At 42.2% G+C, this 14,362-nt stretch overlaps 1 protein-coding gene across 1 annotated transcript in view; it reads right to left on the bottom strand.

Moving 5' to 3' along the window:
* Window positions 1-8,883: 8,883 nt before the first annotated feature.
* The window catches only part of brinp3a.2 (bone morphogenetic protein/retinoic acid inducible neural-specific 3a, tandem duplicate 2), a 69,925-nt gene continuing 64,446 nt past the window's right edge, over window positions 8,884-14,362 (bottom strand). The window contains exons 6-8 of the mRNA XM_077198493.1: window positions 13,637-13,873; window positions 11,972-12,194; window positions 8,884-10,361 (exon numbers count right to left, since the gene is read on the bottom strand). Coding sequence (XP_077054608.1) covers window positions 9,245-10,361; window positions 11,972-12,194; window positions 13,637-13,873 — 1,577 coding nt within the window. The 3' untranslated portion in view covers window positions 8,884-9,244. The remainder of the gene's footprint in view (window positions 10,362-11,971; window positions 12,195-13,636; window positions 13,874-14,362) is intronic.

Here is a 14,362-nt window from a genome sequence, read left to right as displayed (position 1 = left end):
GAGATCATAAGTAATTTTTGTAATGTGAAATATCTGAGAGAGTAAGACAAAAGGGACTGCAGTATGCATTCGAGGGGTATATCAACAACATAATATGCAACCGATTAGCGAATAATTTCATAAAAATTGAAGCTAAAGCCTATAGTCGTTGACTGGTCTCATACGTTGACCATTCAAATGGGAAACACACAAATTGAGGAACAGATATGTTCGTGCACAGCAGGGTAAGTGAAATGTGAAAATTATCTAATAATTATAAATCAAACAGTTTATCCATAAATCTTGTGGAATAACACTAACACCGGGAGAGCCGTGATCGGATTGGGTTAAAGTTACTCAGTCAGGGGCAGTAGGGCGTCGATTAACAAAATGCTGAAATATATTTTAATGTCAGTGAGCCTCCGTCTGTCTTTGATCATCTTATTTTACGTTAAAATATATGCATTAGGAACAAAGAACCGTCATTATTTCCAACTTCCAAGCAATAGGTGTTTTTGTTAATCCTGTGGACATGTAGTTGTGAATGGGTTCTCCCACACTGCTGGATCCACGCACATCATTTCTCCCCGTGACTTTTAGATTTTCGGGAAGGAAAAGAATTCCACTCCCCCGTCCAAACTTTTAGGATACCGGGTATCAGATTAGCACAATCCATACGCACAACGCTTCGGCATGTTTCCCTCGCTCGAAAGCTTGCCAGACCTCCCGCGCCTAGTTACGGTTGTGAAGACACGACTGGCCAGTGGCGGTTTTCGGGCATGGCTTAGCGAAGGGTCATTTGGGATCCCAATCAGTCGTCACGTTCGACGTAGCGACTGAAAGGAACGTCTCGGTTATGTATGTAACCCTCGTTCCCTGAAGGAGGGAAAGGAGACGTAGTCCCGTCGCCACTATTGCTGAAGCCAAAAAATTATCCTTAATTTTGTATTTATTGTCAACGCACCGCAGCAGCCAGCAGACCTAGAGCAGGCCATCTCATTGGCTGCCCTGCGGCAACTGCTGCAGCCTACCACTGAGCCTCGCGCGTGACGTCACGCTTCGCGCCCTTACCTTCGCATCATAGCCCGCCAAAATGGGGGTGGCTTAGCGTATAAAAGCCAGGCTCGTAACCGAGGTTACGTTGGTGACCGAGTATCGTTCTCTTACGAGAGGTTATCTCGTATTGCGTAAGCTAGCTTATGCTACGGGAACCCATTGTCAACGGCGTGCGTCCCCAGCTTCCACTTCATGAGTCCCAGGGATTCCCGGGGAACATAGATAAGTGGGAACAGGTGGCCGGCAAAGCGGGCCAGCACATGTTATAAGCACATACAGGGTATACAGAGCGGCGTCGCCGGTCCATATAACTATTCACCATATAGTGCAGCTCAACCAGGAGAGCTAACGTAGCGTGAGAGAAGTCTGTGCATGATAATCTGGGTAGGACAAACACACTGCTCACACTGACAAAAGTCTAGCCTGCAAGGCGGGAACTTCCAGGTTATAAAACCTAACAAATGTGGACAGAGAGGCCCAGCCTGCCGCCTCACAAATGTCATGAATGGAAATTCCGCTGGACCAAGCCCAGGACGAGGCCACGCCTCTGGTGGAATGCGCCCTGATCCCCAAGGGGCATTGCAGACCTTTAGACTTATAAGCAGATGTGATAGCTTCCACTATCCATCTGAACAGGCTCTGTTTCGCGGCGGCGAGACCCCTGGTTTGCCCACCGAACGAGACAATGAGCTTTTCCGGATGCCTGAAAGAGGTGGAGCGCGTAATGTAAACCCTCAGCGCCCTGACGGGGCAGAGGAGATTCACATCAACCTCACTATCGGATGCTGGCAGAGCCGAAAGAGAAATGACCTGCGCTCTGAAGGGGGTGCCCAACACTTTAGGTACATAACCATGTCTTGGCTTGAGGATGACTTTAGAGTCATTTGGGCCGAACTCAAGACACGCTGCGCTAACAGATAGCGCGTGTAAATCCCCCACCCGTTTAACTGTTGACAGAGCTGTCAGAAAAACGGTTTTGAGCGAGAGGTACTTTAGGTCCACAGAGTCTAATGGTTCAAAGGGGAAAGCTTTCGGGGCCTCTAGGACCAGTGAAAGATCCCACATGGGAACCGACCGGGGGTCGCGGGGTATCATTCATCCAGCTCCTCTAAGAAAGCGAATGACGAGCTCGTTCCTTCCTATTGACTGGCCCCACACAGGTCTAGATCTCTATCAGCACACCATTTGGAGAACACCGACCATTTAGATGCGTAAAGCCGCCTTGTAGAGGGAGCTCTGGATTGCGTAATCGTGTTCATCACTCCTTCTGGCAGTACAAAGGGTATCCGTTGATTAACCATACGTGCAGAGACCAGCGCTCTGGATGGGGATGCCAGATTGAGCCGCAGACTTGAGAGGGGAGATCTCTCCTCACCGGAATCGGCCAAGGGGCTGTGTGGGATAGCCGCATCAGCTCCAGGAATCAGGTTTGATTCTCCCAGCGCGGGGCTATAAGGAGCACCGAGTGGCGCGTTTCCCTGATTCTCTTGATTACCTGTGGTAACAGATAGACCAGAGGGAAAGCATAAAGTGGGAGGCTGGGCCAGATTTGGGCAATGAGCGTTGATGGTTTATGTAGGACACCACAGACATGTTGTCCGAGCGTACCAGTACATGGTGGTCCTGTATGAACGGGAGGAAGCCTTTTAGCGCGTTCTCGACCGCTATCATTTCCAGAAAGTTTATATGGAAGCGTTTCTCTTGGTCTGACCACAGGCCAAAGGCCGGTCTGCCCTCGAAAACAGCGCCCCAACCTAGGTTGGAGGCATCCGTCGAGATGACCAATAGGTGTGAAACAGCCCCCATTGTCACTCCTCACTGGTACCAGTCGGCCGCTAATCAGGGCTGCAGAGCCGAAACGCAGCTCTAAGTCACTCTGATTCATCTGTGGCCTGAAACCCAAGCCCGGTGAGGCACTTGGGTGTTCAGCCAGCATTGTAGCGGGCGCATGCGCAGCAGGCCCAGCTGAAGCACAGCCGCAGCTGATGCCATACAGCCTAGCATCCTCTGAAATGTCTGCAGAGGTGTAATGCTGCCCTCCTGGAAAGACGCGGCTAGCTGTCGAACACGGCGCGCACGCTGTGTCGATAAGCGATAAGCGGGCCGTCATAGCCACAGAGTCCAGTTCTATTCCTAGGAAGGAAACTGACTGACTCAGCCTCCCCATGTCCGCCAGCGTCAGCCAGAGATGCCTCTCTGTGACGGTGAGCGAGGCCATGCATCTGCCCATTGCCTGTGCTGCAGATTTCGTAGCGCGAAGGGAGAGATCCGTCGCGCTCCTCATATCCGTAATGGCGGCCGGGTCCTTGCTTTTCTCGTCACACTCACGGAGGAAATCAGCCTGAAGGATTTGCAGCACGGCCATCGAGTGCAGGGCGGAAGCAGGCCAACAAGGGCTGAGGTGGTCCTGCAGGCTTTGGACGGGAGGGCAGACTTTGAGCGCCATCTCTCAGAGGGCGGGCAAAGGTGCGCTTCGACCGCCTCTTCCACTGTGGGGATAGAGGTGTATCCCTTCTCGGCGGCGCCGTCCACTCGGGAGAGCGTCGAGAAGACATTAGAGTGGAGCCTCGTGGAGAATGGTGCGTTCCACGATTTTGTCAGCTCAGCATGCAGCTCCGGCAGAAATGGTACAGATCTGGAAACGGGCGGGGGGCGGCGGCTGTGCAGAAAACAGCCGTCGAGCCTGTTGGGTGCGGGCTCCTTCGGCGGTGACCATTCGAGGCCGAGTTGGTCGACGGCCTTGGAAAGGAGGCGCATTAATTCGGCGTCCACGCCTGCCCGAGTCCTGCTGGATTCCTGGACGGATGAGGAGGCGGAGTGATGTGAACTCGACCACTCCTCGCTGTCCGACGCCAGAATGGAACAGCTGTCCACTTTGTGACCTCCTTCAGCTTCGTTCCCTGAGGCGGCGGCAGCGCGGGCCGAAGCCGACAGCTGTGCGTCCGGGAGGGGCGGAGAAGGAGAGAGTGAAGCCGGCGGGAAACGTTCCGGCGAGCACTTCACTGTGGCCACAGACTCCGGCATCCTCTGAGCAAGGCGCTTCTTCCTGCGCGGTCCAGAGGGTGGAGTGATAGCATTCTGTGTGAAGGCCTCGAGTCAAGCCCACAGGTTCGACAGCTGAAGCACTTCACAATTCTCGCAGCCGGTCGCATCCAGGGGCGAGGGCTGCATGGTACGGTCCCAGGCAGAGAGCGCAAATCACATGGCGGTCTCCTGCGCTGAGCGGGGCTCTACACGAGCCGCAAGAAAGTCGAGGCATTTTGAAACAAACGCTCGCGCTCTTTTAGTGAGAGAGAGTGAGTGTCGCAGCGGCAAACACACACAGTTGCAGAGTACAAAAGGATACACGCCGGATGGCGTAGCAGGCACGGATGGCTGAAGGTGGTGAAGACGGCCGGCTTCTTCAGGCACTTTCCTCTGCTTGCTAGTCGCTGGATTCAACGTCGGAAGGCTTCTCTCAGAGTCCAGCGATGTGGAGAGCTTCGCTGAAGATGATGAAATCAGTGACGCAGCCTATGAGCCAGGCTTTTATACGCTAAGCCACCCCCATTTTGGCGGGCTATGACGCGTAAGGGCGCAAAGCGCCCTTATTGGATGCGACGTCACGCACGAGGCTCAGTGGTAGGCTGCAGCAGTTGCCGCAGGGCAGCCAATGAGCACGCAAGATGGCCTGCTCTAGGTCTGCTGGCTGCTGCACTGCGTTGACAATAAATACAAAATTAAGGATAATTTTTTGGCTTCAATATCTCGAGCAAAGATGACTTTACCCGTAGTGTAAGCTAGCTTATGCAATACGAGAGAACCTCTCGTTAGAGAACAACTAGTCAAGTCAAGTCAAGTCAAATATATTTATATAGCGCTTTTCACAATACAGATTGTATCAAAGCTGCTTCACAGTATCAATCAAAACAACTTAATGTTTGTTTATTACTGGAAAAAAGACATCCAAGTTTGGTAGAGCTGATCAATGGTATGATTGGTTAATTAATTTGAATATCCCCAACTGAGCAAGCCAAAGGCAACAGTGGCAAGGAACCGAAAAACTCCATCCAGTGACCTAATGGTGTCCTAACACCCCATCAGGTGACCCAATGGAGAAAAAAAACCTTGGGAGAACCCAGGCTCAGTCGGGGGCCAGTTCTCCTCTGGCGTTTATGAACTAGAGGCCGAATTTACAGTAACTGTAAGATAAAAAATTTATATGAATGCCTGGCTAAATAGATGCGTCTTCAGTCTAGTTTTAAACTGGGAGAGCGAGTCTGAGCAACGAACAATATCAGGAAGGCTATTCCAGAGCTTCGGAGCTAAATGTGAAAATGCTCTGCCTCCTTTGGTGGATCTGGATATCCTAGGAATGACCAGAAACCTCGAATCTAGTGATCTTAAAGAGCGCGATGGATTGTAAGGCGATAGAAGATCCGTTAAATAGACTGGAGCTAAACCATTTAGAGCTTTATAAGTCAAAAGCAATACCTTGTAATTAATACGGAACTTTATAGGTAACCAATGAAGTGATGATAAAATCGGTGTTATATGATCATATTTTCTTAATCTAGTAAGAACTCTAGCGGCTGCATTTTGGACTAACTGTAGCTTGTTTATTGAAGATGCAGGACAACCAGCTAACTAGTGCGTGCATTCACTTCCGTATTTATACCCCTCGCGCGGGGGCGGAGTGTGTGATGCATTTCATGCACACCAATGTGCAGTGGCTCGTTTTAACAGTACTTGAAGATGACAGGTGATCCCAATCAGTCGACACGTCGACTATGTCTCCGTTCCCTCCTTCAGGGAACGAGAGTTACAAACGTAACCGAGACATTACTTGCAGATGTTTAACTTGATTCTGCTGTGACTTGTTTGGAACTATTCATTGGAGGATATAACTTTAAAATGTTTCTCAATGTTAACTGCCCTGATATTGCTTTATTATGAGAAAATCATTAATTAAACATCATGTTTAGAGTATATAAAGTTCTGCTACAATGACATCAAAGGGACTACAATGATGCGATTGAATGGTAAATTCTAAATTGATTTGCGTTCATAAAAACCCACATCAAGTGAAAGGACAGTGTGAGTAATAAATTGATGTTGATGTGGTCCTAGGTCTGTACAACAAAATGCCACTGGTTTGTGAGTCGGTGGTTCTTGATGGCATTGATCTCCCTGCAGATCCTTTTGTTCTTTCAGGTAATAAAGCTGCACATTGATTTATTGGCAGAAGACAGCTACCTTTTGTTACCTGCCTTCTGTTCACTGCAGTATCTGGCCCTCTAGAAACCTATAGTGAGGCCCAAGATAAAGTTTGTGTCAAGTTAGCAATGCATCTTCATCGTGAATCACAAGAACATAACTGTTTACATTGAAGAGATCAGGAGGCAACATGGCCACTATTGATCAAGCTTTGGCGCACTGCCTCAAAGTGCTTATTGAATAAAGAGCTAACCTACTAAGTTAATATATGCTCTTTCTTTAATCTCTGTCTGTGTTGGAGAGTTTTCCATCTTCATCAGAGGAGCTGCACAGTAAATATTATGCAATGCTCAGTCTTTTCTTTTCCATAGCTTTTTCACTACAAATACAGCAGCACGATAAATTGTTTGTCAGACTGCGAGAAAGACCGACTGCCTATGCAATGTTTTGCCATTTCTTATTGTCATATTTGTCATTACAAGAACGTGTCAACGTTTCAGCACAACTGACAAGCTCTCATTTTACAGGCTCTCTGTGCAGCGCGCAGGTGATTTGTGTATGCATTCTGGCAGTAACTGCTCCCTTGGTCATTTGTGTTCGCAGAGTAATTGCTACAGCGTGGGGTGTTTCACATGTAAAAATGTTGCAGTAGCTGCATTGCGGTTAGATGCTCGAGGAAGACATAAAATTAGTGTTCTTTACTCTAAGAAGATTCTTTTCTCTGGAAGCACAACTGTAGATCATTTACTCTTTTGGATTTTACATAGTACCTCTAAGATCTTATTATGCATCTAAGTGCATCTAAGATCTTTATAAACGGCACATACAATTTCCTTTGGCGTACAATCCTTTGACCTTTGAATTATGCAACAGTGTAAATCTCAGATTTTCTACATATGTAAAACTGTCCTTTGTCTGCAATTTATCTGTTATTGTTCTTCAAACATTTTCTTTATTATTCTGCACAATAATATGTAAACTTTGAAAAAGGATGTAGCTAAGTGAGTTAGGTAAGGCTCATTTTATTTATTGTGCTAGTTCTAGGTAAAAAGTGCAAACAAAGATTATGAAGAGGCGATTGACACTTTTTTGTTGGCATTAACGTAATCTGTCATCATGTGTTGATTCTAACTAATTAGCATTCACACTGCCTAAATGAGAAAAAGAAAAAGTGAGAAATAGCTGAACCGAAGAAAAAAAAAAAACATTAATTTAAAAAAAAATGCATTATATACTGAGGTGCACAAAATAAGTAAAGAAAAACTGTATACTGTGTATTCACAAAGGCACACTGGATTCCACAATCTTTGCCCCATTTTGGCATCACTGTTACATTCCAATGTAAGGCTCATATATATATATATATATATATATATATATATATATATATATATATATATATATATAATGGTTCAGAGAAACTTCTTTGATAAAAGCTCTGATGTAACAAAGTATGGTAAATATAAGCCAATTTTCAACTATGAAAGATATGAAAATATATGAATTAAATATAATGAAAAGATACAAAATAAAAATAATGAAAACAGATTTAGACAAATACAAACCCTGAATTCAAAATTGTGAAAATAAACAAGATTTAGTTACAATGTGAATAAAAACATACAGCCCCACACATTGCATATATGTGGTTCCATTCAAATTTGACCAATATTATATTCACAGACCCATTTATATTTTTGAACCACCCTCCATGCCTTTAAAAATGACCCTAACTAAAAAAACAAAAACAAAACAAAACAACAACAACAACAACAACAACAACAACAACAACAACAACAACAACAAAAAATACATTTACCTATATCTTCACTGGGTCCGAAATCACATACTGTCTGAGTAGGTACTACATTTGAATTGAAATTTGTTTTGTGATCGTTAAAAAGTATGTTCTATAGGCCTATAGTATGAATATGGGTAGTATGAATGAATTTCAGATATATTACATCTAGCATGTTTCTTTCACGTGACCAACAAGCATCAGTTGCGTCGCTTCGCTGAAATTCATAAATCCTCTCCCTTAGCCTCATGTCCATCTACTGCGCACTGCAGAATATTGGTGGACGCAGTAAGACATTTCGCCTAATGTTTTTCGAATACTATGTACATACTCTTTTGTCATATTGTTTTTTGCATACTATATAGTAGGGGAGTATTCGATTTCGGACACAGCACCTGTCTTTTATTGAACTTTTTGAAAAAAATGTTCTAAGCCAACTTATAAACGAGTAACAAGCCAATGTGGTTCAGATGGGACATATACTATAGGGGGAAAATAATATCAATAAAATAACATCTAATAAAATCAACATAAAAACTCCTATACTGCTAATGTACAGGACATTGTTTCTATAGTGAATTTAAAAAAACACCCGCTGTAACGCTGAGAGTAGGCTAAAAGATTCTCTCATCCATTCTCTCTTCCAATGAGAGATGAGACATGGATCTAACAAGCATAATTATATTAATAAATCTGTTTCATTATTATTTTATCAAAGTTGTATATCATGTTCAATGTATTTAATTCCTCATTAAGTGCACTCAATTGCAAATATAAAATGCGTTTCATTTTCCAATAAACTAAACTGTCACATAGCAATAAAAATATGCTGATAAATAATGCAACCATTACTCCATTACAACCATGATGTTTTAATAACAATTTATCTACAAAATTGACTGACATCACTGTATTCTTTCCAAGGAAAGTGCACTGTCACTGAAGCAAAAGAAAGAAAGAAAAAAACATATAAAAATTACAAACAGACACTCCATATATTTTTCAAACCTCCTCTTTGATCTCAGTGTACTATACAATAAAAATGAGTCTGTTCTTTTGAGCAAGATGATCTAATAGTAAACGTGAAGTCACAAAAAATGTTTGTCAGTGTCCAAATGTGTCTCTAGCACTGAAAGTCATTGCAGCTTTGACTTTAACAGTCTACTCTGCTTTTTTACAGTTGTTCTATTGCTTTCTGCTATGATGCTTTAGCCGTTAGCTACAGAGTTTGGTGGTCTCATAATCCAGAGAATTGGGGAGACGGGAATTAAAGGACTGGAGTGAGACGTGAATCCGGACCACTTCATTAGCTGTCAGTTTGAGACGGTGGCGTAATAAGCAGGCAAACAGGTCCAGAGGTTGCTGGCCTGGAGGGGAAAGTCGATTGACCCGGTCTCGGATCTCCAGCAGCTGGAGCAAGGCTGAGTCCTGTGAGCCCTGTGTGTACGGGTAGTCCAGCTGCAGGATCAAGTCCCGGATTGCTTCCGGGTCAAAATGCATACTGTAACCGAACACTTGAATGCTGTTGATCTTCATATAACCCAGATTTCTTGTAGGGTCGGCCATCTCCAAAGGCTCCAGGTAAACGCTCTCATTGATCCCGGCGCCTGGAGTTTTGATGCGGCTCCTCAGGTAAATGTGGATCGTCTCAAAGAAGGTCTTCCACTTGTTGCCCAAAGTCAAGGTCCAGTTAAAGCACTCTAGCGGAAGGTCCAGCTTAGCAGACTTCCAGTCTGGAAAATTGTTCTCGTTCACAGGAATTACCCAGCTCTCTGAGTGGCTCCCTCCGAAGGGATTGATGAAGAGAGTGAGCGCAGGTTCCAGAGTGCTGTTTTTAGTAATGCAAATTTGCATGGAGATGCCTAGGAGCATATGGACTAGGTTGGATTTGTATTTGTTACTCTTTAGCGTGAGCAGCATCCTCTTCCTCCATGAAGGATCGAACCAGCTATTCAGACGCATGTCATTGCTGATGAAGATAGCATGGACCTCCAAGCGTCGATCGGCTCTCTGTAGGAGATAGCGTAGCTCCAGATCTTGAAGATCAGTCTCAAAGCCCAGGTAGTTCTCTGTGGAATCCGCCACCATTGGTCGACAGGACCCTTGACTTAACATGTAGCCGACATTGCAACTGCCGCAGCGAGTATGGTTGTCACTAGCACAAGCAGCGCAAGCGGGACCTTCACCCACAGAGCATGGTGTAGGTACTTGGCAGGAACTGTGGTCATATGCACAAATGCAGGTGTGCAGCTCTTCTGAGAAGGAGCCTAGCTGGTTGTTCTCAGAGCAGTATAGTAAAGACTGAAAGTAGTTCAGCCAATACGACTGTGGCCTATATTTTAGGAAAGATAATATAAAAATCAGTTAGTCTGCCTAAACACTGATTGTTGAGATTAAATTGTCATGAATCCGAAAACGGTAGGCCTACAGCAGCAGATGGCAAGATTAAAACTAGCACAAACATAATTCTGTTCCACAAAAATACAACTTTTTCTACAAAGAAAGACAAGTACAGGCATATATTGTTCCTTTGAATAAAGGTGCCAATTTGGCAAAAATGTTACTTAGCATCTCACAATTGCTTCATGTTTTATGTTTGGAAACCTATAAATGTTCTGATACCAAAGGAATTTGAAAGTCTAAAAATGTTGAAGACTGCATTAAACCACACGTTCTAAACTGGAAAAATGTGTGGCAATGATACAACAATGATAAAATAATTTAAATTAATAATTTAAATGATAAAATAATTTCTCTGAATAATTGGTTTGGGTATTAAATATGTAAATAGTACATTTAGGATTTATTTATGAATTTTACTGTTAGATGAAATTTGTGATTAATCACAGAAAACTGTGATTTAATTAGTTGGAGGCGTAGTTCACCCTAAAATGAAAATGAAGTCATCATTTACTCACCTGTTCTAATGTTGTATGCCCTTATTTATTTTATGGACCACAAAAGGAGAATTTAAAAAAAAAGTCAATACAATGGCAGAGAATAGCATTACACTTTTTTAAAAAAGATGCAAAAGTATCACAAAATGATCCCATACGACAAGTGCCGTATATTCTATTTATTATGGGGATATAAGATAGGGTTTTGTGTAAAACAAACCAAAGTTGTATGTATTATTTAACAAAACTTTTGACCTTTTATGGGTTTGGTCTTCTCTGCACGGCTGCACGACATGCAAATTTGTGAGATTCTATTAGTGCCACAGTTCACTCCGTGTTGCCCAGAAAAAAACACACAAGTTGTCAGAAATCAAGATGAACAAAAACGCAACATTAAGTAAGAAAAAAAAAGAAGCCTTTTCTGGGACATTCAAAAAAAGGGCATACGACATTAGAACAACACCAGGGTGAGTAAATTATGATTTAATTTTCATTTTAGGATGGACTATCCCTTTAACATGTTTCTTATTAACCATAGAACTGTATAGTTTAGACAGCACAATAATTAGGTAAATTATTTATAAATGTAAATATTTAAAAATGGAGGAGAAAACACTTCCTATATCCTTTGTTGATGTCAGAGGATGTACATCCAAAGACAAATTAGGCAAATGCAAATACAATCTAGATTATATATTGTTTAAACTTTGTTTGTGTGAGGTATCCAATGTAGCCACTAGCCTCTGAAGCAAAACCAGTTAAGAACCACTATACTAGCTCTAGTCTTATTGATCGTGGGTAAACACAAAACAGACAGGAACACTCGTGCTTCTTTTCACTCTAAAGCATGCTGACAAACATTCCTCTCTGCAACCCATGGAGTCTGAAATCCGGGCCACTCAAGAACACAAGTAATGATGATAAACACTATGTGAAGACTTTCCTCTCTTGATGCAGTAAATGGGGACATTATTTCATTTCGGAATTAAGTATCAGTGTATTTATCATCACAACAATGAGGAGATAATGAGTCTGTTGTGTTCACCTTTCACGCGGTAAGTTGATGTGGGGCTGCTTTTGGCACCTCTTGCTGAGGCTGAAGAGCTTGTAAACCACTCGTTGGGCTCGCTTGAAGATACTTTTCATGTTGCTTTCCAGCTGCTCATAGCGCCGCTGAAACACACCATCCAGCGACCACAAATGCTGAATCATTGAGGAGTTGAGGAAGAAATTCTGCGGCAGCCTCATCAGAAATGTTTTGAATTCATCTGTTGAAGAAAGGAAAAGTTCTTTTAGATATAGGAGTGTTGTCATGTAAACTTGACGGAACAATGGGTAAATGGCTGGATGCGCTGCCTTTATACTTCACTCTGCTTGTCAATAAGAAAGAATCGTTTCACTGAAGAGAAATTTTTCAAGTAGTTCCTTCAAAGCATTTCATTTTAGCAATGGGGCAGAATGCTGAATGCCTTTGATGCCCCTAAAAGAAGGACACATATATGATACTTGAGAAAGTATGAATTAGCTGGCCCTTCCTAATAGCTTTAATAACATAAACTTCGAAAGTAATGGAACTCAGGGATATTTTGGGAAGACGGAAAAAAGATGAGAGTGTGAAATAAAAAAAATCCATGCGTTTTAATTTTGCTCAAGCATTAATGGTCACTGTGGGTTGACCTCGACAGACAGTAATACAGTACCTAAACATTATGCTAAGTGCTCTCATTCATACCATGATGAAAGATGCTGAACGGGCAATAAAACATTTTATGGGTGATTAATCCTGCTCAACATACTGTAAGGCAATATGTTGAGCAGGATCTTTTTTCTAATCCAACGTGGTCTCTGAAGGCCATTGTATGGCGAATGTCAGGATTCACTAAAAGTTGTTCATGTTTCATTAGTCTGGCCTATAGAGCAAATTACATAGAAATTGCACTTTATTGATAGTACTAGTTAAGTTAGTTAAGTAATTAATCATCAGCAATGATTGAACAGGATTAAATTACATAATTATATAAAATACTGTAACAAATTATTATAATTATATAATAAAATTTCAAAATATGCTATAATATGCTACAATTAATAAAAACGTATTGCTTTAGGTCAAAGACTGCGCAATCCATGCAGCTAACAGGCAATGATCTCAGAACTTTGTCTAATATTTTGGGAAGGTTCTCTCAGTTGTGAACAAAATTAATCTTTTGTAACTTTATAAATGTCTTTACTGTCATTTTTGATCAATTTATTGCATCCTTGCCGAATAACGTTAATAGAATGTTACCTCAAAGTCATCTGGTCTATAATAATAATGTTCTCAAAACGTAAGGACAAAAACAATATGTATCTCTTTTTTTTCCCTGAAAGGTTTTAGTTGGATGTTTTTTTTAAATATTACTACATGTGTCCGAATGTTCAGGGAACGTTTGAAAATAATGTTCCCATTTTGCAAAATGATCAAATGTAATGTTAATGGTCGTATAAACAGAAATTGTTTTTTAAACATTTTAAAAACGGGGCGTTTTGAAAGTTCAGAGAACATTTAGAAATGATGCTTTCATAACTTAATGGGAACGTTTGCAAACCATTTTTAAAACATATTTTTGTTAGCTGGGCTGGTGATTGAGACATTTTTTCATGAGGACAAATTAAACTGAATAAAAAGTTCAAGTATTCAATTGAAATATGATTGAATTTAATCTCTTACCTGAATCTTCAAACTCTTTGTAGGTAAGAGCCCATGATTCAGAGATTCGCAAAAGGCTTTCCTCCATGGCCTGAATATCCATGTTGGGGCAGTTGCACTCTGGGAACTTGGGGTCACACTTGCACCAGCAGTCATTGTCTCGGCAGACAAATGTTCCCTCTCCATTGCAGGCAATGTAACTAAGAGCTGCTTGGACGAAAGTGTCTCTGAGGTAATCTGGCAAAATGTCCTGCAAGCCTTCAGATATTAAGAAAATAAATATTGTTATGAGAAAACTGGGATCCTGAGTTAAGTGGTTTGACAAAGAGGGTTATGTGGTCGCCTAGTGCACACATACGTACACTACCTTTTAAAAAGTTTTAAATCTATAAGATTTGTTATGTTTTTTAAAAGAAGTCTCTTCGCCTCACCAAGGCTGCATTTATTTGATCCAGAATACAGCAAAAACAGAAATATTGTGAAATATTTTTACAATTCAACAGTTATTTTAAATTGTAAAAATATTTCAATGTATTGCAGTTTTTTATTATATTTTAGATAAAATAAATGCAGCCTTGGTGAGCAGAAGAGACTTCTTTAAAGACCTAAAAAAATCGTACAGATCTAAAACTTTTGAGCGGAAGTGTGCATGATAAACTTGGATGTGTGCTGCGGTGCCTGAAATGTGGCACATGCCAAAACTTATTAACAACTTCTTTTGCCATTTTCAAAGATTTTGACTCTGTT

Source organism: Siphateles boraxobius, unplaced genomic scaffold (assembly GCF_051911475.1).
Source record: "Siphateles boraxobius isolate OS27281-9 unplaced genomic scaffold, OSU_SipBor_1 41, whole genome shotgun sequence".
NCBI lineage: Eukaryota > Metazoa > Chordata > Actinopteri > Cypriniformes > Leuciscidae > Siphateles > Siphateles boraxobius.
This window is presented reverse-complemented; position numbering and strand designations above follow the sequence as displayed.